This window comes from Triturus cristatus, chromosome 11 (genome assembly GCF_964204655.1).
Source record: "Triturus cristatus chromosome 11, aTriCri1.1, whole genome shotgun sequence".
Taxonomy (NCBI): Eukaryota; Metazoa; Chordata; class Amphibia; order Caudata; family Salamandridae; genus Triturus; species Triturus cristatus.
The window spans coordinates 184,760,144-184,786,896 of NC_140594.1; the positions used below are offsets into that span (position 1 = coordinate 184,760,144).

The 26,753-nt window shown below is 46.9% G+C and overlaps 1 protein-coding gene across 1 annotated transcript in view; it reads right to left on the bottom strand.

Annotated features, from left to right (window-relative positions):
- NAA25 (N-alpha-acetyltransferase 25, NatB auxiliary subunit) overlaps positions 1 to 26,753 on the bottom strand; it is a 792,299-nt gene that overhangs the window by 385,235 nt on the left and 380,311 nt on the right. The window contains exon 13 of the mRNA XM_085636118.1: positions 8,304 to 8,393. Within this exon, the coding sequence (XP_085492244.1) occupies positions 8,304 to 8,393 (90 nt within the window). The remainder of the gene's footprint in view (positions 1 to 8,303; positions 8,394 to 26,753) is intronic.

A 26,753-nucleotide genomic window follows, 5' to 3' on the forward strand; every position in this document is an offset into this window, starting at 1 on the left:
GTAGGCGGTGTGGCAGAGCGGGCGGTATTTGTTTTGCCTCTGCCTTTATTGTTATTGCCCCTATAGCCGCCTCTTTGATAACCCCTTGTGAAGGTGGACTGAGCAGGGGATTTGTAGGAAGTGGACGCGCTATCTGAGGAGTAGCCTCTAGCTGTACCCCGAAAGGAAGAGCGGCGAAAGGAGCGCCTAGGAGGGTGTGACTGCAGGGCTCCCATAGATTTCGCCGTATCCGTGTCCTCCTTCATTTTCTCGAGGGCCTCATCCACCTTTGGGCCGAATAGGTGTTCTTGGTCAAAGGGATGATTTAGGATGGAGGCCTGTACCTCAGGTTTGAAGCCCGATACTCTCAGCCAAGCATGGCGACGGAGGAGGACGCTAGTGTTAATGGCCCTGGAGGCTGTGTCTGCTGCGTCTAAGGCACAGCGTATGGAGGTGTTAGTTATAGTCTTACCCTCTTGAATTAATTCATTGGCCCTATTCTTGTATCTTTCTGGGAGGTGGTGCATTATGGTTTCCAATTCATCATAATGCGCTCTATCGTATCTGGCCAATAGCGCTTGAGTGTTGGCGATACACCATATATTGGCTGCCTGTGACGCAGTGCGCTTTCCTGACGTGTCCAGTAGCTTTGACTCTGTCAGGTGGTGGTGCTTCGCCCGACGCCTGGGAGTTTGACCTCTTCCGTGCAGTGGAAACCACCAGGGAATCCAGTGGCGCTGGCCCTTTGATATAGGCAGGATCTGTGGGGGCAGCTTTGTACTTTTCTCTATGCGTGGGTTAATGACCCTAGCCCTGACTGGGTCCTTAAAAACCTCTGGCGCATGTTTTATCACCCCCTTGAGCATAGATAGTATGGAGGTAGACCTATGTGCGGTATCAAAGGTGTCAAGGAGGAAATCCTCCTCTACTGGGTCAGTGTGTAGCTCTACCCCGTGATAAAGTGCCGCCCTCTAAGTAGGTGGTGGAAACCTAATGAGTCTTCCGGTGGAGATGGCCTGAAAGGGTAAAGGTCATCTTGAGGGACATCTGGAATGTCTGGATTATTGTAGTTGTCCCATGGGTCTGGGGATCCTGTAGGGGTGGGGTCTTGGGGCACATCCCCTGGATCGTAATATGGGTCCCCCTGATCATCATCGTCTGGAGAGTGGGTCGGGGAGCGATGAGGTGGGGATGGAGAAGGCAGAGGGGGCGGAGGTGGAGAGGGTGGAAGAGGTGGGGAAGGCATTCTGAAAGGGGAGGTAGCAGAGTCCTTCCTCTTTGGAGGTGGAGGCGGAGCCGGTTTGTCCAAATGTCTCTCTTTAGAAGAGAGTGCCAAATGTCCAGTTTTTGGATCCTTGGTAAGAGTCTTTTGCAAGGGATCCGGTGTAAACAGTTCCTGTGACAAAGTTTGTTCCGTCGGCGCTGAAGGTTTCGGGGCCGATGACTTTTTAGGCTTGTCCGTGCCGTGCTTAGCACTGGGCTTGGGAACCTCAGATTTCTTGGTCGGCGCAGAGGTGGGCTTCGGCGTGGAAGTGTCGGTGCCGAGGGCCTTATGGGGTTTGGCCGGTACCGAAAGGCTGGGTTTCGACACCGAGGACTTTGGTGCGGAGCTCGGTGTCGAGGTAGAGGCTGGTCTCTTTTTCAGTGCCGAAGTATGTTTCTCGGCACCGCTGGAGGGCTGGTTCGAGCCCGAGCCGCCGGAAGGCTTATTTGGATTCTTCACCGGGCCCGAAGGTGGGGTGTTTGAAGCAGTGTCTTTGGTCTTGCCTAGGCCCGGAGGCGAAGGCGTGGACGAAGCCTTTTTGGGTGTCGGCACGGGAGGGGGTATAGTACTCATGACCCTCTGCGCCGGGGTGATGTCCTTCACATCTGAGTCGTCAGCTTCGGAAGCACTGACAAGGTCCTCTTCGGTGTGCTGCTGTCCCGGATCTTCGACGTCGTCCCCGAAGATGTCGACTGGAACGGAGGTCGAGGAGTGCGCCATGTTCCATCTGGCCCTTCGATCTCGAATAGTCTTTTTCGATCTGAAAGACTTGCAGGCCGGACAGTCTCGAGCCTCGTGTTCAGGGGAGAGGCAGAGGATGCACAACTCCTGAAGATCGGTGTGGGGGAATTTGGACCCACATCGAGGGCACTTCTTGAAAGGAGTTCTTTCCATCAGCCTGGACCGGAGCTTGGGTAGGCCAGAAGGCCGCCGTCGACGACTGGAATCGAAGATGTGTCGAAGAGAAGGTGATTGAGGAGATCTGGATCTGAACAAAACCGCGATGAGCGAGGATTCCGCTTCTATCGTCGAACCGGAAATGTTCGGAACCGGAGCACAGAGTATTACATCCGAGCCCGATGGCGGAAAAAATCAATCTGAGGATGGAGCCGAAGCCCATGCACAATACCATCCAAGGGAGGAGTCACCGACCTCGTGACTTCCAAAGACTTTCCAAGAGGAAAAACAAACTGCAAACATCCGGGCCCAACACCAGATGGCGATCTATGCTATGCAAAAGTGTGTAATCTGCAGCTCATATGCCTCGAACAAAGGCACGTTTCTGTCTGCGTCAGATTGCAAAGGGGTTGGGTGCATCAGTACAGTTTTCGGGAAGTCACCTTGGTTAGGCCAAGATTAATTTGGTTTGGAGTTGGATAGTATTATAGGTATGCGGTATGTTGTCTGGCGTATGCCGAAGGGATTGGCGTGGGTTTTGGTTCTGGATTGGAAGTAGGCTTGAGCGTCGAAACAATTTTAGGTGGCATTGACTATGCAGACTGTGGACCCGCCGGTGGTAAACAGACTGGAGGCATCCACTGTTCCTGGGGCCCAAATGCATGCCAGAGGGAGCTAAAGATTTGCAACATGGCCTCTCGAAAGCCTCGATCGGTTGCACCAACAGAACTGGAAAGTTAAGGTGCTTCGGGATCAGTTGCAGAATGTTCTGTTTGACAGGAGACCAGGAGTGTGATCACGAGGGACCCTGATGTCCTCTCAGTTTGAGAGTGGTGAGTCTGGGATGAATCTGTAGGCCTGCTTGTGCTTCTGCTTTGAGTTAACAGAAGACTTGGACTGTGACGTTGACCTTTCATGGGAACAGACTCGAGAGTAGGAATGGGACAATGCCCTAGTCTTTGGGTGGAAGCCAGACTCCCAAGATTTCTTCAGTGTTCGTCGATGTACAGCTTCGCTTTACGGTTCCAGATTGCCCGTGGGTCATACGCGCACACTTCGCCCATGAATTGGAGTCATGTTCCGAACCCAAACACCATAGGCACTCTTCATGGGGATCTTTCACAGACATCTACTTGCCACAGTGCATACATGGCTTAAACCCTCTAGGTTTAGGAGTGAAAATACTTTGGTGGCCTGTTGGGAAGAATAACCTGTCAGAAAAAAAAGTATTGGCATAGCCCATAGGTCTTGCCTTTGGGACCTTATAACTGTTTAGCCATGCAACACTTGATGTTGTTGCACCAAGGATATTGTGCTGGATAACTAAACACTTATAAGGTCCCAAAGGCGAGAACTACTGGCCATGCCAATGCTGGTTGATTTATGCAATTGTGCTGATTTCAGTATACATATATATTTTTCCAAAAGGAACCGCTGTGATAATACAAAATGAATGTGACCGTAGGTTATTTAACTGGTGCTCATGTAAAAGCATTCAAATACTTTCGGGTTGAGTTTGGGCTATATAACAATGCGAAATAAAAAATCTAGGAGCGCGTGCAGTGCCCACCACCGCCCACATGGAAGAAGGAAGTTGGAACCAGTTGACTAACACAGAACAGTCAGCAAGTGTGTACGGCGGTGTTTACCTTATCTGTCAAGTGTAGTAGTAGGCCCGGACAGTTGGACGAGGTGTTGGGGGAAAGGCATACGTAGCAGAGGTCGTTATTGCTTAGGCAACAACAGCCTTTAATGCCCCTTGGCCACAGTTCTATGTAATGTCTTCTTGAGCCATTGGTTCATCTACAGGTAATTAGGCTAGCGATTTTGGGATAAAGCCAGTCATAAGGGTGCCTGATACCGGACTGTCTGTACACCAGCCTTGTTGACCTCACCTATGCAATGACAAACAAAGTGGAGGCCTGATGATATACAGCATTTGTCTAGGATCACACAATTTGGGCAAACAGGGAAGCCAGGACTGATTGCAGATAGGATGACATGAAAATTCAGAAAAGTGTACTTCTGTAAAACGTGGATGCGTGTCACCTACTACATCCGATTATATCTGTGAATTAAGTAGTTCAGAGTCTCTGCGTTGGCGCAACATCCTGTGATTGTGGGCAAATCATTTAATCTCCCTGTGCCTACAAAATATATGTTACTTCATTTTATGTAACTGATACTCATGTAAAGAACTACAATTACCTTAGGGTTGAGTTTGAGCTATGTTAAAATGCAAACCAAAACCTAGGAGTGCTCACGTGAAGAAACATTTGGACACCAGATGAATCTGCCACGCCTGAACAGTCAGCGAGTCTGTGTGTGGTGGTGTTAACATAGATGCTATCTTCCGAGTTAAGCGGTGGGGCTGGACTCTGGGAGGAGTTGTTGGGGAAGGATGTAAGCAGGGAGTCTAATGTAAGGCACGGTAATACTAACTGTATTGTAACTATTTTAACATGCACAATCAAAGTGTTTGTACGCTATGGTTTATTCCGTAGTAGCTTTTTACGACTACTGAATCTTAAGAGTGTACCTGTTTTTATCATCGCTGTTTTTTCATTTCATTTTGTATGCGCTTTTATGATTACCTTTGAATAAATTTCGAAGTCTCATGAAATCTACAAGGTCATCTAAAACTAAACCCCTTTAAAACTGAGCCAGCTATGGATTATGGAAAAATGATGACCCGACAACAACCTGCTTATGGATCTCTTTTACACAGCTCAACTTAACTAAAGAACCTGGGTATGACCATGGACTCCAAACAGTTACTCAAAAGGCATGTGACGAAAAGCACCTTCAACATCATGGGAACCCTATAACAGAGCCTACCCAACAACAGAGGCTACTGTACTTCGAATACTGACAGGGTAAATCTAGAAACTAGAACTCGCTGCCACCCAACGTCAAAAGAATACCTTCCTTGTCAAGATTCAAAAAGGAAGCTAAGACTTGGCCCAATTTATATATAAAAAATAAAATGTTGTCATACTCTTTAGCCAAAAGTTAAACCTCAGAAAAAGATTCACCACTACTAACCATCCAACCTTTCAAGAAAACCCCTATAGGTGGTAGCTCGTTCGCAGTACCAACAAGAAAACTATACAATACGTTACCCAAGAAACTAAGGACATTGAACCACGTCTTATTCAGAAAAGCAACAAAACCATTGCTGTTTCCGAATTAAGACTCCATGCTCTCAATGAATCACATTTATTAAAGTGATCCAAAAACACTTTATATGAACTACCAACAAACACAGTAAGGGGAAGTCTGGCTGTGCCACCACAGCATACATGAATTACAATCCTAATAATTGAGGCTTTAACGTCACAAAGTTTTAGCTAACCATTGCAGGATGTGCCTCATACTCACAATATTGGACGTCTTGTTCAATTGTCCAACCCATGGATCATGCAAACACCAGAATCAGCATTATTCATCTTACAATCAGTATTAAGAAATGTTAAGTACTCGCATGTGCAGCTGATCTATCCTAACACCCCACTCAGTAACACGTATGCTCATGTGCCATTAAGCTCAGCGTACAATTCTACACAACTAGACAATGCATGCAATACACCTATTTTTCACATCTAAAGCTAACTGACACACCCCCCCATTCTAGGGCATCCAGGAATTGGATGGAAGGGGTACGGTGACCACCATGGAAACAAAGCGCCACACCTATAATACAGGCGGAGAACACACTTGCTCTATAATATGAAAGCACCTTATTCCTTGATACAGATGTGGAAAGCGCTACATAAATACCCATACATCACAATATTCAATTTGGACCGCATTGGTTCGGTTTTATACTGGAAACAGCGCAACAGTCTCAGATGTTTTCTCCGAAGAAGAAAGCTTCACTTACCTTTCCCTGAACCATGAAGAGTTAGCCGGCTAACAAAACTTCGGCATGACTATATCCCCCAAAAGACTAGCCCTTATTTAAATTAATATGAGTACTTTCTTGATTTTCTTAACAAAAATGGGTTTCAGCTTGCTGTCTGGGCGACCTGGTGGCAGCGCTGCCATAGATTTGGACGATGAAGGAGCTGTTCCATATTCTGAGGCCATAACTCTTGTATGGAAACTGTAACTTCACCGCCCAATATAGAATAATTAGGAATACACGGCCCATAGACTGGAAACCCTGCAAATGAAAAAGTTAGAGTGAACTGAAAAAATGCGTTTTGGAATCGGTCATTAAATGCCAAAATAGTAAAGGCAGATATAGGTCACATTGTTTAACAAGGGAGTGCTTCTCTAGCATGCAGCAGCTTAACAAGCACATTTGGAAACTAAAGAAAAGTTACGGCCTGAAATGTACGTTTATTTTAGGGTGCAGTTGTGAACCCATTCTATTTTAGACAAAAACACGGACGATGACGAGGGAGCAAAGCCCATTAACGCAACTGCGTGCAGGTGTTTAGAGAGAGAGCGAGAGAGCCCGGGAGTGCTGCGTGCATGCGCAGTCTGCTCATTTTCAAGCACTGCACTCATGCTTGTGACGCGCCCCTGTGCGCTACCGCAAGGTGGATGCCGCCACAAGCACGAGTATGTGGGGAGGGGGGGGCCTGCGAGATTCACTTGCGGGAGCGCCGCGATAATTGATAACATATGGCGCCAAACGTTCGCTCCCGCAAATGAATCTCCAGATGTGCACGCGTTGCCAATGTAACGCGTGTACGTTTTTGGCTGTCAAGCCAAAGCGATCGCTAAAGGTCTTTTTGCCTATGCAGCGAATGCGCTTTGCGTAGGCAAGACCTAACTAGTCACGTGATGAGGAAAAGTGGTGAGTGAGCTCCAGATTAGTGTAAAAGGCACAGAATGAAAAGAATGGAGGTCAAAGTGCAGGGGTGGTACATATATGAGACTCCATTATCAGTTCTGGGCCAGAAGAAGTCTACCCAGAGCCACAAGGCTTCACTTACATGAGCACTGGAACCATGCTCTTAAAATCTTACAGATTCAGTATGGTATCTGGGGAACTTTTATTGGTGTGGAACCTACAGTTAGAAATATCCACCAAAACGTTTACCAGTAGATGGCAAGCCTCACTTAAGCTAGAAGCCATTTATTCAAGCATGCATGAATACAAGGACCACATTGGTCAGACTGGGAACCCAAAGGAGCCCTCGACATTTTGTCAGACCGGCCGGGGGCGGAGGGGGGCATGCAAGCATGAAGCGCTGCTGCCTAACAATACCAGCCCCAACACTGCTGCTTTTGTTACTGGGGGCTGATATTGCAGCACTGCTGCAAAACCGGCCCCCATTGCTGCAAAACCGGCCCCCACCCTTTGAACAGCCTGGGTAAACGCATGATGCCTGCAACAGACAGTCCAGCCCCGAGGACCACCCCATTTACCCATTGGAGACAGAGGAGATGTAAATTTCCGAGAATGGTATCCAACACATTTGAAAAAAAGGTCACTGCCCACTAGCAGGTCACATTTATATATGCGGACATGTAAATGCCTGAAACACAGAAAAGGTGATGGGAGGCTGCTTGCAACAATATGTCTAACTACTGGCAATCACTTAGGGTAGCAGTCCATCACATTGTTGCTCTCACCATGTCACCTCAGTTTAGACACAGCCATATGCAAATCAGTCCTGATACTTTTCCTCATAGGAACATTGCAGCCCGATCTGCCAAGCCAGGTCCTCCCTGAACCGGAACACAATCAACCCAGGACCGGTTTCGCCCTCGTTATGGGCTCATCAGCCAGGTACAGTTTAGTTCCAGTGACACAGTAAGCATGGGACCTACATCTGGGCTTCCAATGTCACTTAGTGCGGTACATGAAACACACAAAAGGTGAGGGGAGGCTGCTTGCAATAAGTCTAACCACTGGCAACCGCTCGGGTAGCAGTCCAGCCAATTGTTCTCACTGTGTCATATTTGCATATGGCTGGGTCCAAATTGAGGTGGCTTGGAGAGCCAAGAACATTGGGCTGAAGTGCTACCCTGAGCTAGACTTTCTGAAAGTAGCCTCCCATCACCTTTTCTGTGTGATATGTAAATGCCACCATAATTCCATTATATGAAATTGTAACATCTACCCTTCAGGGTGCAATGAACTGCTCTAAATACAATACACATCTTTCTGACAAACTTTTCGTAGCTAAATGGGTTTGCTACATACCTCCATCTAACCACACGTCCAGAAGCAGGTGAGCAGCCAGCAGACAGTAGTAATCTGAATACTGTAAATCAGTTTTCAAGCATGACTTTCCTAACAGTAAAACGAAAATAATGATCATGAAAACAACATCAGGGAAAATGCATGCATCCAAAAGAGCATAAACAGTTAATGCTGCCCTTCAGTAGTACTGTTGAAGAATTAGTCTGCCAGTCCAGAATAAACAAACTGATTTTTTTATGATTTTTATTCAACAGTTTTAATGTGGCATAAGCCTCATCTTAAATAACATATATAAGACAGTCTTAAATACGTATCAACATTTGGCAGAAAGTTAACTTGCACTAGAGTAACACAATATACATTACTTATGATGGTTAATGCTCATAGACCTGTCTCCAGTCTCATATAAAAATATAGCTCTCTCAACATCTAGATCATGGAACTACTTTATTTGAAAACCGGAGTGTCGAAATCAGATAGATCATTCAGCAGGAAGGAACAACATGTCTAAGTTAAATGTATTATATAGAGAGCATACACAACCAGAGGGGTTTCACAGCAAAAACTGTAAAAGCATGGGCACCTAATTTTATTCTTTTAAAAGAAAAAAAAAAAAAGTTACTTACCTTGATTAACGATATTTCAGTTGGATACATAACCTTAGCGCAGCTCATCGGACCATGTCAAAATTGATGCTCCTATGTACATATAAGCGCAAGTATAAAAGCCCACTACTAATAACTACAATAAGTATCATGTGTATATTTATGCATATATAAGTTAGACAGTTATTTTAAACCATAACAAATTGACCACATGACATGTTGACAGCGGACCACGTAAATATTTGATATTAATTAATTTATAAAGCGCCCGAATCAACCAATCAAAGGGTATCTCCGCACTGTAACTGCTACAGCCTACCAGGAAGAGACGCACATCAGAACAACAAGGTTTTTAGCAGGTTTCTAAATTTCAGGTAATCGGGGCAAAACGTAAGTGAATGGGGAGTTGGCTACAGTAGAGCGGGGCTAGGTGGAGGAAAGCTTTACCACCCAAGAGGGCTTTTTTGAATCGAGGGATGCAAAGTAGTGATTCGGACCCTGAACGGAGGGACCTGGATGGTAGGTACTTGGCAAACTTGTCTGATAGATAACTGGGACCCAAGTCATGTAGCGATTTATAGACCATACTACAGCAGATCTTAAATGTAATCTGCTCCGCACTGGGAGCCAATGCAATTGTTGTAGAAGGGGGAGGGAAGCTGTTCTAGGAGGGGCATTGGCAACCAGCGGGCAGCAGTGTTCTGGACTACCTGCAAATAGTTTAAGGAGACTTCATAGGCTGAAATCAGCAAAGCATTGCAGTAGTCAAGGCGGCTGAACACTAGTGCCTGGATCAGAGTTTTCCACGTAGAGGAAGGTAAGAAGAGGAAGGTAAGAAGGGGAAGACTCTTCGAAGAAGACTGAGTGTATGGAAGCATGCACCTACAGTTGTGGAGACATTCTCCCCTAGTGTTAGTTTCTGATCTATGCGAACCCCTACGTTTTTTACCACCTGTTTCGAGATTGGAACGGGGCCTAATTCCTCTGGCCACCAGCTTGAAGACCACCTCACCACCGCTTCACCAAACAGCATAAGTTCTGATTTTCCTGCATTGAGCTGGAGGAAATTATCCGTCATCCAATCAGTGATGACTTTCATATCCTCCGAGAAGGTGGCCTGAATGTTAGGGTTGGTATTGTCCAAGGAAAGTAGGAGCTGAGTATCGTCAGCGTAGGAGATTGGAATAAATCCTAAATTCCTCAGTACACCCACCAAGAGAGTAACAATAAATGTTAAATAGTGTAGGGCTCAAACAGGAGCCCTAGGGTACTCCCTTGGTCACTCTTGTGGTCTTAGAGCAAAAAGGGCCCAGATTAATGGTCTGGGTTCTATCAGTCAGAAAGTTTGACAACCATTTCAGAGCATTCCCTTGAAGGCCGATGTCCCTAAATCTCCTGAGTGGAGTCTGGTGGGAAATGGTGTCAAAGGCTGCGGCTTCAATGTACATATGGGTATTTATATATAAGGTTTTAATCAAGCAAATAAAACATTAACAAGCATCATGTGTTGGCGTATCTATTTATATAGCTCTATATGGAAAATGCTACTAAAGGTAGCCGGGGAGACGGGTGGGCGTGTGTGGATCTGCAGCTCTACATGCCAAGAACAGATGCATACTGGTAAGTAGCATTTTCCGTTCGAGGCATATGAGCTGCAGATCACACACTTAGCATAGATTGTATAGCAGTACCCATCCTTTGCGGCGACTACCAGTACCTGCTGCAGTAGTGTGAAATAGTGTTTTGAGTACAGCCTGGTCCACACTAGCTAGTTGTTTTGTTTGCACATCCAGAGAACAGTGTTTTGTGAATGTGTTCGGTGTAGACCATGTAGCTGCTTTGCAGAGGTCATCTAAGGGAAAGTTCCCTAAAAATGCCATTGAAGCCCCTATCTTTCGTGTTGAGTGGGCTTAGGAGGAACAGATAAAGTACGTTTTGCTTTGTGATAGCTGTAATAATTAAAGTGAAGCCGAAGGGTGAAGAATAACTGTAGCTTTATTCAGGCCATCCGCTCTCGCGAGCGGTATGTCAACATTCTAAGATAAGCTCCAGGAGATACCAAGGTGAGTGGGAAGGAGGGGGTGGGCGGAAGGTACCAAGGTGGGAGTAAAGGGGAAGATACAACACATCTCCTTACCCAACATAATAGATAATAGAAGCAGGGTGGAACATTACATAGCTACTCTGTCCCCACTCCATACATGACCGTCCTCCAATACCACCACATTTTGAATTTCAATTTGAATTTAAAAACTTTTATTCAGCGCTCTTTTACCAGGCGGTTTCATGGCGCTATGGGTGATGCAGTGGACGGCAGCAGCTGGAAGGGCTAGGCAGTGTAAGCTCGCACAAATAGGAAGGTTTTGAGATCCTTCCGGAACTGTAGATAAGAAGACGATGTGCGGAGGGCAGCAGGAAGGGAATTCCAGAAGACTGGAGCAAGAACAGCGAACTTCGCTCCACCAGACTTCTGTTTTTTAAAACGGGGGATAGCTAAAAGAGCCATATGAGTGGAGCGAAGTTCTCTGCCCGGAAGGTAGGGCTTAATAGCTGAGCATATGAACTCGGGGGCAGTACCCGACCTAGCATGGAAAGTGAGGCAGCAAAGTTTGAAAAGGGCGCGCTCTCTCACCGGAAGCCAATGTAGTGCTTTGAGCAGTGGAGTGGCCCGATGGTATTTAGGTAGGCCATGAATCAGGCGGGCAGCCTGGTTCTGTACCAACTGCAGACGGTGGATCGCATAGGCAGGAGCCCCATTATAGATTATGTTGCCATAATCGATGCGCGATAATACCATGGCCAGCACGATAATTTTTAAAGCAGAGGGAGAAAAGAAGCGGGAGACTTTCCTAATTATTCTGAGGGAAAAAAACCAGGAAGAGACCACTGAACCAACCTGAGAATGAACAGAGTTGTGAGTTCAGAAAGATCCCAAGAGTTTTAACTTTGGGTATGGGGAGTGGAGGGACACCAAGTGACGGGGGCCAGAAGGAGGGGGACCACGGGCTGCAACCACCTCCGGTCAAGACCAACTCAGTCTTGTCCGGGTTGAGTTTGAGGTGGTTGCAGTTCATCCAATCCTGAATGAACGTCATGACTGTATGGACATTTTGGGCGGATGAAGATGAGTGGGAGAGGTTGAAGATTAGCTGGAGGTCATCGGCGTAATTAAACACCGTGACCTCCAGCTGTTGTAACATAAAGATAAGGGGGTAAATGTATAGATTAAATAGGAGAGGGGAGAGTGATGAGCCCTGAGGGACCCCGCACTCCACCTTACGGGAGGCCGCGGTGAAGCCAGCCAGATGGACCGCTTGAGCTCTCCCAGCTAGGAAGGACTCAAGCCATGAGAAGGCCGAGCCCTGTATGCCCGCCGCCCTGACACGGCTGAGGAGGATGGAGTGGTCCACCGTGTCAAAAGCGGCGGACAGGTCCAGGAGGATCAGGGCTTGCGGAAGGTTGATGTCAATACCTTCACGCAGCTCGTCCATTACTGAGATCGCCACCTTCTCCGTAGAGTGCAGGGGGCGAAAGCCAGCTTGACAAGGGGAGAGGCAATGGTTAGCCTCTACATAGGTACTCAGGGTGGTCGTGACATGGGTTTCAAGAACTTTTGCTAGGTAGGGCAGAAGGGAGATAGGGCGGTAGTTGGAGGGGGAGGATAAGTCGGCGTCAGGTTTTTTTATAATAGGAATGACAACCGCTGATTTGTGTGGACTGGGGACAATGCCATTTCTAAGCGAGTCATTAAGAAGAGTCAGGGGTGGGGTGGGGCAAGCTAGATAGATTTCCCTGAGGATATGGGCTGGGGCAAAATCCAGGGGGGAACCCGATTTAACCCGATGAAACAGCGGGGGAAGTGTGTCTTGGTTAACAGCGGAATAGTGTTCAATTTAAGGGCCGTAGGGGGTGGGGAGGGATTGACAAATGTGGGGGAGGGCGGGGGGGGGGGATGTTGAGTTTAATTTTGGCAACTTTGTCAATGAAGAACTCGTTGAGCGAGTTGCAGAGGGACTGGGAAGGGGGGATAGTGGCCGTAGCTCTACTGGATGATGCCAGTTCATGGACAGTAGAGAAGATTTCCTTCGAGCAGGACTCTGCTGCCATTATCCTGCTCGTATAGAACTCTGTTTTGGCCTCAAGAATGCCCTTTTTATAAATTTGTAAAACAGACAAATAAATTGTCTTTTGCGCGGGGCTATAGGTTCTTCTCCAAGCTCGCTCGGCTCTCCTTGCGGCTAATTTCTTTTCTTTTAGATCTGGGGTAAACCACCGATTGGCTGCATGGGCCCGCTTGACTGTGAGCCGCCTCAGGGGGGCGAATTCATCACTCGCCACGGTCAGCCAGTTGTTAATAGCGGCCAGCTGGGAAGTAGCTGCAAGGCCTGAAAGATCAGGACTAGTTTTGGCCAAGGTCGAGCAGAGAGAAGGCATGTCAGTTTTGCCCCATTTCCTGACCCAGGTGTTCTTGGGGAGCTGGGGTTTGGCCATCGGGGCCAAAGCAAGGGAAAAGGTGATAATGGAATGATCTGACCATGAGCACGGGGATATTGTAGGGGATGTGGACGGGACATTCAATGCCCAGATTTGATCGAGCGTGTGGCCGTGTATGTGAGTGGAACTGTGGATGAGCGATGAGAAATTCAAACTGATCATGAGGTCGGTGAACTCTTTAGATTGAGGACTCTCAGCAGGGTCATTAGGCCAAAAATTAAGGTCCCCTAGGACTAGTACTGATGAATTGTTGATCACCAGAGTAGCCAAGAGGGCCTGAATGCTTGAGAGAAAAGAGGGAGTTGGTTGGGGAGGGCGGTAAATTAGAACAAAAGTGAGGGGTACCTGATGGAAGGTCGAACGGGCTACAAGGTAGTCTACGTCAGGAATAGAAGGGGAGGGGAGAATCTGAAAACTGAAATCAGTCCGAGCTATTAAGGCCACTCCACTGCCCCGCTTGCCCTCTAAGCGGTCCGCTCGAATGGCGGAATATGAAGGGGGCAATGCGGCTAACACATTGGGCAGGGAGTCAGCCTTGAACCAGGTCTCTGTTAGGAATAAGAGATCTGGTTCATGGGTATCGATGTAGTCGAATAGCTCGTACTGATGGTTGACCGCAGACCTAGTGTTTAGGAGTGTGGCCGAAGTGTTAAATACCGGAACCAGAGGGACAGATGGTGGTGGGGGAGTGAAGAGAGGCGTAGTAGGTAGCGAAGCTAGATGTGATGCGATCCCGGGGGGGGGGGGGGGTAAGGAGGGGGGGGTGAACAAACCAAGCTGCATCAAGTGAGTAGTTCTTAATCTTTTGTGGAAGGAAAAATGTACTCTGTCCCACTTGTACCCTTGTGGGTTTCTTTATCGCTACAGGATCATTGGCATTAGCTTTTAAATTCTTCACACCATGTTTCTTGTCATACCATCCTTTGTAGCGGGATTGATGTTGATGAACTTTGATCTGACTTTCTGATCTGTCATAGACCACGGTCTTACCCCCATCTAGCCAGAGGGGGAACAGCTTTGTGCCAGGTTCTCTCCCTCTCAAAACCACAAAAGGAGAGATACCAGTCACTAAGTTGGGTGCCGTGTGGTAGGCCCACAAACAGTCTCTCAGGGAATTGTCTACGTTGAACCCATTAACATTGCCAGTTGGATATGTTCTGTAATCATACGGTTCATCCTCTCCACTAACCCTTTGGCTTTGGGACAGTAAAGCGCCGTTTTCTCATGCTTGATGTTAAGGTTCTTTAAAAAAGTTATAATTTCCTCCGATGTAAATTGCACCCCATTGTCGGTCACTAACATAGATGGTACCCCTTCAAAGGAAAACACTGACTTTAAGAAAGCAATGAGGTTCTTGGTCGTTGTGGAAGGAGTGAATTTGACATTGACCCAGTGGGAAGTGTAGTCCACCAAAACAAACATGAACCTTCTTTGTGGACCTAAGGCATCCATGGGGCCAATTATGTCCATGGCCAATTTTGTCCAAGAAATAGTTGGTACCTCCACTGGGGAAAGAGGAACCCTATGTGTGGTCTTTACCTTGTCACTTTTGGCACAGTTATAGCAGTCCTTTACCTTCAATTCTACCCTTGAATCCATCTTTGGGAACCAGAAACTGTTCCTCACTTTACTTTTTGTGAAACTCCTCCCTAAGTGACCTTCATGGGCAAGGTCTATTACCCTGTCTCTGAAAGCTTCAGGTGGCACAATTTTGGAATTGCGGTAAATATTGTTTTCATGAATGTTAAGCTCGTTTCTAACTTCCCAGAACCCCTTTAAACCCTCCATGACATCGCAACATTTGTCCGGCCAACCATTTATGATGAGACCTTTAAGTTCCTTCATACTGGAATCCTTTTCCATTTCCATATTCCATTCCTCCTTGGAGAAAGAATGTAGGAGGATCGAAAGAATGGGAGTATCCAAAGGGTCTGCCTCAATGTTGCCTGTTATAGGAGGTCTGGATAAATAGTCTGCAAGAACGTTGTCCTGACCGGGAAGATACTCAATGCGGAAGCTAAAATTCTCTAGCCCTAGAACCCATTTAGCTATTCTGGGGGACTCGCAAAATACTTTCTTGGATGAAAATATGTGCGTTAGTGGTTTGTGATCCGTGCGGACTGTAAATGTACTGCCCCAAAGGAAAAACTTAAAATGGTTAATGGCCCAGTAGCAGGCCAAAGCTTCCCTTTCAATTACGGAATAATTCTGTTCAGGTTGGCTTAAAGTGCGGGAGGCAAAAGCTATGATAGTTTCTCCACCTTCCCCCCTTCTGAGTCAGTGTGGCCCCAAGACCTTTGTTGGATGCATCAGTACATAAGATGGTTCTCTTCCTATGGTCAAAAGGGCCCAGTGCACGTGAGCCAATGATTACTTTTTTTAAGTTGGTTACGGAATGAGAGTGTGTCTTTTCCCATTTGAATTCGCTATTCTTTTTTAGAAGTTCTCGTAAGGACTCACATTTTTCTGAAAATCTGGGAATGAACTTGGCCATATACTCAACTAAGCCTAAAAATGATTTAAGCTCCTCCTTGTTCGTTGGGAAAGGAGCGTTTTCCACTGCCTGAACTAGACTAAGTTTAGGTTTTATCCCTTCGAAGGAAAGATTGTGACCCAAGTAATCCACTTCAGTGACTTTGATCTTGCATTTGTCTTTTTTTACAGTTAGCCCAGCATTCGTCAGCCTGGTACATACTTTCCTAAATATGGATTCATGTTCTTCATCAGCCCCGTAAACTAAAACATCATCTTGGAAACACATGCTGTTCGGAATTCCTTCCAGTACCCTTTGCATCATTTTTTGGAAGACAGCCGCCGCCGAGGCAAGGCCGAAGGGCATTCTTCCGAACATGTATGTGCCAAAAGGGGTGGAAAATGCTGTTAGTGGCCTAGAATCCGGGTGAAGATCTACTTGATAATAGGCCATGGAAAGGTCTATGACCGAAAAAAACTTAGCCTTACCCATGGTACTCAACATTTCATTGATGTTAGGAAGAGGGAAACGTTCAACCCAAATATTTTCATTAAGGCTGCGTAGATCAATGCAAAGGCGAATGCCCTGTCCATTGGCCTTGGAAGCTATAACGATGGGAGATAACCACTCCGATGCGTCAATGGGATGAATGACGCCCAAGTGGCATCGTTTGTCAAAGTCATCTTTCAATGGCTGTCTTAAAGTAAAGGAACTTGGCGAGTTTTATGTACCACAGGTTTTGCCCCTTGTCTAATTTTTATCATATGCTGGTAGTGTTTCAACAACCCCAGATCATTAGAGAAGAGGTGGGGAAATTTGTTACAGAGGGGTGACTCCCCCGTAGCTTCTTTGACTAATTTGATCTGTTCCTTGCTATTGGGGTCAAGAATAATACCAAGTTCTCTCTGGTGACGCCACCCTAGGAGATTAGATCCTGAGCTGACAAGGTAAACCTTACCCACCGTGGACCTCCCTTTAAAATATATTTGTGTCTCCACCATTCCCACTAACGGAATAGGGTCTTTGGTATAGCCATGGGGTGTAATATCAGGTGTAGTAATAACCATAGTAGGATCCCCTTTGATTTTCCTGAAATCTTCCACATTTAACAGGGTAAATGGAGAGCAGGAGTCTGCGAACATTTCAATAGATTCGGTATTGATCAATATATTGCATTTTGGATATTCAGTGACATTTCTTCCAACAGAACTCTTTACTTGGAACACAAAACTAAGCTGCTCTTCACTGGGTTCACTGATGGCTTTGACTTGGCTGGAGTCGCTGTCCCTGCACACTCTAGCTAAATGTCCTCTTCTGTTGCACTTCTTACAATGAGCATTATGAGCTGTGCATGTAGGATTGTTAGCTAGGTGATTACTACTCCCACATCTGTAGTATTTGAGGTCAGTGTGTTCTCTTGGGAACTTAATGGATGACTCTCCTTTATGTCTGACTTTCGAAAAATTCTTATTTGACGCATCAACCTGAACCGCTGCTACCACTTCCTCAGATATTTTGATTTCCTTCATACACTTAGCAGTGTGCTCGATAGACTGAGCTATGGAAACAGCTTCTTCCAGCGATGGATTTTTTTACAGCAATTTCTCTTGGATCTTACTATTGCTTGTGCACCTGACCAATTCGTCACGTATCAACGAGTCATTAAGATCCCCAAAATCACACCTTTGAGTTAGACCTCTCAAATCTGCAATGTAGTTTTTTACAGACTCCTTTTATCCTTGTGACCTACTTAAAAACTTGTGACGTTCTAGGACCACATTTATTTTGTCCCCAAAATGATTTCCTAACTTTAGCATAGTTATATCATACACATCTAGGTCATCTTCTTCATCCAACTCAGGTTCTGGGAGAGTTTCGTACACTTTGCGACCATGAACACCAATATTGTGTAAGAGAATATGCTGTTTCCGTAAAGCAGAAAACCTTTCCCCACCCATGGCAATCAAATAGGACTCAAAAAGCTTGGTCCATTCCTTCCAATGAATATCAGGATCTCCACAATCATTAAGAAATGAAGGAGGTTGACATATTCCTGGAGTGCCCATTCTGTTAGAAAAGTAGAATAAGGTTTGCAAGAACGTGAATCTAAAATAAGTGAAGAAGAAAGGAAGTCCAAGCCCACAGGTAAGTAGGAAGAATTTGCTCACAACAGTTAGTTCAATGCAAATATGGCTCAGCGCAAAATTAGCGTAATACTTTCACCGCTAATTCCTGTTTAAAATTGCAATAAACGTGTATATTAGGCCAGAAATCACAGAATGTGAGAGTTCCTATAATGCTTGGCCCAAAAATAGTTCAATACTGGCAGAAAATGCCAAGAATAAAAGTAGTTTGCGCTATAAGAATGCCGCATCTCAGAGTGTAAGTTCAAGTAACGCCATACAAACAAGAGAAATGGCAGAGTGTTTAATATAGAAGAACCACAAAAATAGCGTGGCAACTCTAGCCCCAGCTGGACAAGGTGAGGTAGCTTACTCTTACCCCAACCTCTTTGTAGACAGCAGACGGAGAGAAAATGCCCAGATATAAAGGATACTTGAAAGCAGGCGAGTTGAAAGCGCCCCAACAATGGCAGAAGTCTAGGTCACGACGTGCTGCTTAAATAAAGTTGCTGCAGCGACCACCACCCGCTGGAGGCGAGCGCAGGCATCCGCAACTCACAACACCCGTAACGTAATACCTCCACAGAAGCAGGTCCCGACGGAGCAACGATCACTTCTTGCCCGCTTTTGGGCGTGAGGAGGCGTCCCCAGCCGCTTCTGCAGACTGTCCCAGGGCCCAGCCACGATCAACTCCGCCCGCTTGTGGGCGTGAAGAGGCGTCGACAGCTGCAACTTCAGTCCGTCCCCCAAGGCAACCACGATCAACTCTGCCCGCTTGTGGGCGTGAGAAGGAGTCGACAACAGAGTCTTCGGTCCGTCCCAGGAAGCTGTCAGCAATGCGGAAGCTTCGCCACGGACCGGCTGCCAAAAGGAAGCTGCAAATGAAATGAAGAGATCTACTCATGGAGATTCCTCACTGCCGACAATTGATGAAGGGCTCAGCACCCAAAAACAGCATAACAGGAACTTGTCCAAAAGGTGAGGGAAGCGACCTTGAGTACTTTATTTCGCAAAAGACACCACCCTACGCCGGGCACACTCCTCTCCAGAACGACTTGAAGGTAGATAAAACGCACAGCTGATCAATGTCCATATCCGAGAGCAACACAAAGGGGAAATGACCTGACCTGTCCCCCTCACAGGATCGTCGCCAGTGTAATAATTAAAGTGAAGCCGAAGGATGAAGAATAACTGTAGCTTTATTCAGGCCATCATGGCGAGCAGTATGTCAACATTCTAAGGTAAGCTCCAGGAGATACCAAGGTGAGTGGGAAGGAGGGGGTGGGAGGAAGGTACCAAGGTGGGAGTAAAGGGGAAGATACAACACATAGAAAATTTGTATGCATTTAACAATCCATCTAGCTATCCCAGACTTCGATATGGGGTTGCCTTTGTGTGGCAGTGAAAATGACACAAAAAGTTGTTTGGTCTTCCGAAAAGGTTGTGTTCTTTCAATGTAATAAAGCAATGCTCTTTTGACATCTAGGGTATGAAGAACTCTTTCTGTGACCGTCTGTGGCTGCGAGAAGAACACTGGCAACTCTACAGACTGAGGTGGAAAGGAGAAATGAATTTAGGGAGGAATTTTGGATTGGTTCTGAGAACAACCTTATTGTGATGGATTTGTAGGAAAGGTTCCTGAATAGTTAGCGCTTGCAGTTTACTAACCCTTCTAAGAGAAGTGATAGCTACTAGGAAAGAAACGTTCCATGTTAGAAATTGGAGCTCACATTTATGCAGAGGTTCAAAGGGAGGACCCATTAGTCTTGTGAGAACGATGTTTAAATTCCACACAGGCGAGGGAGGTACCCTAGGGGGAATTATCCTTTTGAGGCCTTCCATAAAGGCTTTGATGGCAGGCACTTTGAAAAGTGATAGGTGAAGTCTATTTTGTAAATAGGCTGCTATGGCAGTGAGGTGGAGCCTAATAGATGTGTAGTCTAAATTGCAACTTTGGAGATGTAGTAGGTAACCTATGATGTGTTGGATAGACACATCTAGGGGATTGATGTTGTTGGCATGACAGTATATTACAAATCTCTTCAACTTGGCTGCATAGCAGGCTCTAGTGGTGGGGCGTCTAGCTTCCTTAATGACGTTCATGCATTCAGGGGGTAGATTAAGGTAACCAAATTCTAAGACCTCAGGAGCCAGATCGCAAGGTTGAGCTGAGCTGGGTCTGATCTCTCCATGGTTCTGGGTTAGGAGGCGTGGGGAGAGTTGTAGTCTTTGGTGCAGAACTACAGATAGTTCCAGTAATGTGGTGTACCACGGATGTCTGGCCCAAGTTGGAGCAACTAGGATTAGAGTCAGTGCATGTTGCTGTAGTTTGCACACCACCATTTGAATGAGTGGGAGAGGTGGAAAGGCGTACACAAATCTGCATGACCAATTCATCCATATCGCATTGCCTTTGGACAATGGGTGTAGATACCTCGCGGCGAAGCTTGGGCATTTGGCGTTTTAGTGCGTGGCGAAGAGGTGTATCTCTGGTTGCCCCCACATTTGAAAGAATGGCTGAAGAACTTGTGGGTGATGTTCCCACTTGTGAATCTGGTGCGTTTGACGGCTTAACAGATCGGCTATGGTGTTTGACTCCTGGGACATGTTGAGCTAGGAGTAAGATGTTCTGGGATATAGCCCATCTCCATATGCTCTGTGCCAGTTGAGAGAGCTGCAGAGAGTGTGTCCCGCCTTGTTTTTGTAAGTAGTACATGGCTGTCATGTTGTCTGTGCGGACTACGGCAGCTTTGCCTGATTTTTGTTTTTGGAAAATGGCTAGTAGCTCCAGGTGGTTGATGTGGAGTGACTTTTGTTGAGGAGTCCACCTGCCTTGCATGGTGTGATGTAATGGGTGCGCTCCCCAGCCGGAGAGCGATGCGTTAGCTGTCATGACTATCTGTGGAACTGGCTCTAGGAACGGTCGCCCTTTGGAAAGGTTCTTGGTGTTCCACCATTGCAGAGATCGATGAGTGCGACAGTCTACCGACACCAGATCTGTTAGCTGACCTTGAGCCTGGTTCCATTGGTGTGCTAAGCCTCCTGGAGAGGACGCATGTGGAGTCTTGCTTGCGGTACTATGAGTATGCAAGAGGTCATCATCCCTGTTAACTGCATGAACACTTGTGCTGGGAGAGTGTGTTGAGGCTGAAATTTGTTTGAGAGCTTGCATGCTTGCTATCCTGGTGGGGTTGGGATAGGCTAATGCTTTTGAGGTGTCTATTGTGGCACCGAGGTATTGTATGTGGGATGTTTGTAGATGAGACTTTGGGTAGTTTACTGTGAACCCCAAGGTGTGGAGCAGTTGGATAGTGGTGTATGTGTGATGCACACACTGATTGTATGAGCAGGCTTTTATGAGCCAGTCGTCCAGATATGGGAAGACGTGAATGTGTTGTCTTCTTAAGTGGGCTACCACTACTGCTAGGCACTTGGTGAATACCCGTGGTGCTGTTGTGACTCCGAAAGGGAGTACTTTGAATTGATAGTGTTGGTCGTCCACTACAAACCTTATATATTTCCTGTGAGCTGTGTGAATGGGAATATGGAAATAGGCGTCCTTGAGATCTAGAGCAGCAAGGAAGTCGCCTTGTGAAAGGAGAGGAAGGACCTGTTGTAGTGTAACCATGTGAAAGTGGTGTGATTGTATGAAAAGGTTTAGAGGTCTGAGGTCTAGAATAGGCCTGAGAGATCAGTCCTTCTCTGGAATGAGAAAATACAAGGAGTAAACTCCTGTTTTTTTGTTGTTGCAGGGGAACTGGTTATATTGTACCCTTTTGTAGGAGGGAGATCACCTCCTGCTTTAGCAGAGCTAAGTGTTGTGAGGACATTGGGCGTTGTTTGGGTGGTATGTGTGGGGGGGTAGAAGTTAGTTCCTGACAGTAACCTGATTGAACTATTTGTCGCACCCACCTGTCTGTAGTGATGTTGGTCCAGACAAGCAGGAACTGTTGTAGTCTTCCCCCGACTGGAGTGGAATGATCTGGGGGGAAGTGGAGGGAAGTCATTGGGTAGGGGTGGAGGCAGAGCGGGTGTTGTTGGTCGTGCCTCTGACCTTGTTATTGTTGCCTCTGTAGCCTCCTCTCTGGTAACCTCTGGTAAATGTAGACTGGACGGGAGCCTTGTAAGAGATGGAGGGGTTGTCTGAGGAGTAGCCTATGGGGGTGCCCTTATAAGGTGAGCGACGAAAGGAACGTCTGGGAGCTTGCAACTGCAAGTCTCCCATTGATTTAGCTGTGTCCGTATCCTTTTTCATTTTTTCAAGGGTTGAATCTACATTTGGGCCAAATGGGTGCTCCTGATCAAATGGCTGGTTGAGGATGGAGCTTTGAACTTCAGGTTTAAAACCCGAGATGCGTAGTCAGGCATGCCTATGCAAAAGTAGACTTGTGTTTACAGCTCTGGAGGCGGTGTCTGCTACGTCGAGAGCGCAACGGATGGAGGTGTTGGTGATAAGCTTACCCTCCCGTAGGAGTTCATTGGCCCTGTTTTTGTATTTATCTGGGAGGTGCTGCGTTATGGACTCTAGTTCATCAATGTGCCCTATCATACCTGGCTAACAGCGCCTGAGTGTTGGTGATACGCCATATGTTAGCCGCTTGTGAGGCTGTTCTTTTGCCAGAGACGTCCAAGAGTTTAGACTCCTTGTCAGGTGGTGGAGCGTCACCTGATGTCTGAGAATTGGCCCTTTTCCTAGCATTGAAACTACCAGGAAGTCTAAGGGTACTGGGCCCAGCCTGAGATTTACATTTGCTTTTGGGTATGTATATGAATGATAACATTTATATAAAAATCTCAGAATACCCTACAGTTTGCTTGGTGTGTTGCCTGCCTATGACTAATTGCAAACTTTGAATAACGCATGACTTGTGCTATCTGTGTAAAGAGGCTTTTTTCACCCAACAGAACCATTGTTTCTTTGATATCATAACGCCTTTAAGCATAGGTAGTATTGAGGTGGATCTTTGAGCAGTGTCAAATGTATCCATTAGGAAATCCTGCTCTATGGGGTCTGTATGCAAGGCAACCCCATGGTATTGGGCAGCTCTGTGGACGAGCTGATTAAAGCCCATGGTGTCCGCTGGAGGGGAAGGCCTGGAGGGGTAGATGTCATCCCGTGGAACATTAATGACATCTGGTGTGTTATAATCATCCCAGGGGTCTGGGGAAGAAGGTGGACTAGGATCCCCTAGTGGCACATCGTCTGGACCCTCCCCTATGTCATCCAAGGTGTCATCATCGTCTACTGGTGTAGGAGATGGTGTAGGGGGAACGGTGTGGAGGAGGAGGTGGAGAAGGGAGTCTTCGAGGAGATGTAGCAATGTCCCTCTTTTTAGGTGGTGGAGCCGGTGCAGGCGCCTCTAGTGGTCTTTTCCTAGAACCAAGAGTCAATTGACCAGTTTTAGGATCCCTTATGAGAGTCTTTTGAGCAGGGTCTGGTGTGAACAGCTCTTCTGTGGGAGGCTGGTCTTTTGGTGCCAAGCGTTTCGGTTCCGTAGGCTTCTTCGGTACAGACTCTGGAGTGGTTCTGTGTTTTGGTTTGGTTTAGAACCGTGCGTCTTTACAGTGTCTGTGGCCTGTGGAACTTGTTGTTTTTTCGGTTCCGAGGCTTTCCTTGGCTCTGAATCCGAGCCCTTTGGGAGTGTTTTTTTGTTCGGCTCCAAATGTTTTTTCGGTGTCGACGAGTCGGTGCTTGTGGATTTTGGTGCTGTGTGCTTGGATGTGGAAGCAGCTGTCGGCACGGAGGAGGAGGAGGGCGGTTTCTTTTTCGGTGCCGTTGATTGTGTTTCGGTACCAACGGCAGGCTGACTCAAGCCAGAGCTGTCTGAAGGATTAGTAGGCTTCTTTGCCGGGCTCGAGGGCAGGGCATGGGAAGCAGTCTCTCGGTGTGCACCCGGGCCCGAAGGTGAAGGTGTGACCAAAGCCTTTTTCAATGGTGCCGGGAGGGGTTCTGGGTCGACGTTCATACTTACGACCCGCTGCACCGGAGTGATCTGTTTGACGGAGTCATCTGCTTCTGAGGCGCTGACGAGGCCTTCTTCGACCCGCTCTCGCACCGGCACGTCGACGCCCTCTTGGAAGAGGTAGTCGGGGATTAATGTTGACGAGCGAGCCATGGTTCTTCGTGCGCGTTGGTCCCGAATGGTCTTCTTCGAGCGGAAAGAGGCACAAGCTGGACAGTCTCTGGCCTCGTGCTCTGATGAAAGGCAGAGGTTGCGCACCTCATGCAGATCAGTGTGGGGAAACTTGGACCCACATTGAGGGCACTTCTTGAATGGCGTCCTTTCCATGAGCCAGAAGCCAAGGCCCAGGTAGGCCCGAAGGATTGCGCGTCGAAAGTGGAATCGGTAACGGTTCCGAACTGGAGCACGACAAACACATCCGAGCCAGACAGCAGAAAAAAACAATCTGAGGATGGAGCCAATGCGCACTATTGTCCAAAGGAGGAGTCACCTGTCCTGTGACTTCCAAAGACTTTTCCAGGACAAAAACAAGTGCAAACATCCAGGCCCAACACCAGATGGTGATCTATGCTAAGAGTGTGATCTGCAGCTCATATGCCTAGAACATATATATTTTGTGGAATAAATCCTGGATTGTGTGCCAGCACATGTCGGGCTCACTCTTTACTAGAGTGGGCATTGAGTTCTAATATTATGCCAGTATGCTGGGCACTGGCTAACCGGCATGCACTCCCGATCTGGTGTGATGCACAAAGACCAGCACTTTTGGATGTCTGTATAAAACTACATTGCGTCAAATGACATGATTGGATTATTAAGTGGTTGTATGTGGCTCTGTACAGAGTAGATATATTGATGAGGGAGTGGGTGTGCGAGTGGCTGTATGGAGGAGTGAATGGCTGTGTGAGCGACTGTATGGGTGAGTGCTTGTGTGAGTAGGCATATGGGTGTGTAAAGGTGTGAGTGGCTCGGTGAATGAGTAAGTGGGCATGGTTGTATGGGTGTGTCAGTAGGTGTGTAATATTGTGTGGGGGTGTGGGGGTGTGTACAAGTGGTACTGTGGATGATGTCATGAGTGATACTATCAGTGATGTCATTAGTCATGTCACTGACCAGGTTATGAGTGATGTAATATGTTAGGTCATAAACAAAGTATTGCAGGCATGTAAGCTATAGTTAGCTCAGGTAACTAGAACTGCTGAATTTCACTGGTTTTGTACGAGTATAATCTGAGCCTAACTATAACACCCCTGAAACCTTTAGTTTATTCAGTGAATTTCAACGTTTTTTTAAATTTGAATGACTCCTACCTTGCATATTCATCCATGAAATGGCCTCAGTTTTCTGCAACATTTCTACCCAAATGGAGTACTTTCTACTGACTAATTAGTGCCACCCGTTGGATAAATGTATAGTGTATCTCCTGCACTACAGCGGTTTAACGAACGTGGAAACGTCTCCAGTGACCTTGTGTGTCTGTAACTTTGCTAATGTGATTGTTGCTTGAGAGTCTTGAACAGATACCTTTACAAGGTGGAACTGCAAAGAAAACACTTGGATGATTTGTACTTTACAGAAGTATGTGCTTTTTGTTCTTTTTACAATGGGGAGGAAGTCCCTGCAGCCCCTCTCCCTGGGCCGATTTCGGCGCTTGAGACCCCATCCCCAGGGTCCTGACCATGTCACCTGTGTGCCCCTAGGGCACCCAGTGCGCAATGGGACTGTGGGGAGCCTTAAGGCCCCCACCGTCCCAGCCAGTTCCTTTCCTCCTGTGGGAACCGGCACTGCTCTGAAAGACAGGGGGCTGCTGAAAGGCAGCTCCCCGTTTGTCAGAGCAATGTTTATCTGTTCCCTGCACGCATATTTGTGTGCAGAAAAACCGAGAAAAACTCCGCTTTCTGCAACCAGGAGCTGTTTGACAGCTCCGGCTTGAACAAAGAGGAGTTATGTTTGCTTTTACTTGGTGGGAGCTGTCAACAATACGATTGCACCTCCACAAAACAAAGAAACGCTTACATCTGTAAAGTACAAATCATCCAAGTGTGTTTCTCTGCAGTTACACCTTGTAAAGTTATCTGTTGAAAACACTCTAGCAACTATCACATGACGAGGGTGTGAAATATAGTTACCTTAGGGCACAAGTTATAATTACTAGAGATTACTATAACTGCTGAATTTCTATGGTCGTGTGTGTGTAAAATCTGCACCCAATTATAACGTCTCTATAACATTTGATTTTTTAGCGAATTTTAATGCTTTTTAAAAATTCTCTTTCCTAACTATAACGTCCCTATAACCTTTGTTTTTTTTTTTTCAGTGAATTTCTAGATTTTTTTTTTTTTTAACGTTAAGTAATATTTAATTACCATATGGTAATCCAACCACCGCCACGCACAGCCTTTGACCACGCGCTGCACGGGGTTGGATGCAGGGCTGCCTTGCTTGCCGCTTGCAGCCCCTAGGGACAAGCTTATTTTGTGGGGGAGGAGGAAAATGTCCCCATTTCAGGGCAGATTTTGGCGCAGGGGAACCAATCCCCTGAAGCCTGGTGTATTTCAGCCACGGGGATCCCATCTCACGGGGCCCGGCCAGATTGTAAACCGGGAGAGGGGCACGCATCTCCCCTCCTCGGGGCGAATTGGGCACTGGGGACCCCATTCCCCAAGACCTTTTTAATTTTGTAGGGGGGCATGCAGCCCCCTTCCTGGGTCAATTTCAGCTGAGGGGACCCTACCCCCTCCCTCCCAGGGCCTAGCCAATCATTAAAGTGGGAGGGGAGCATGCAGCCCTCC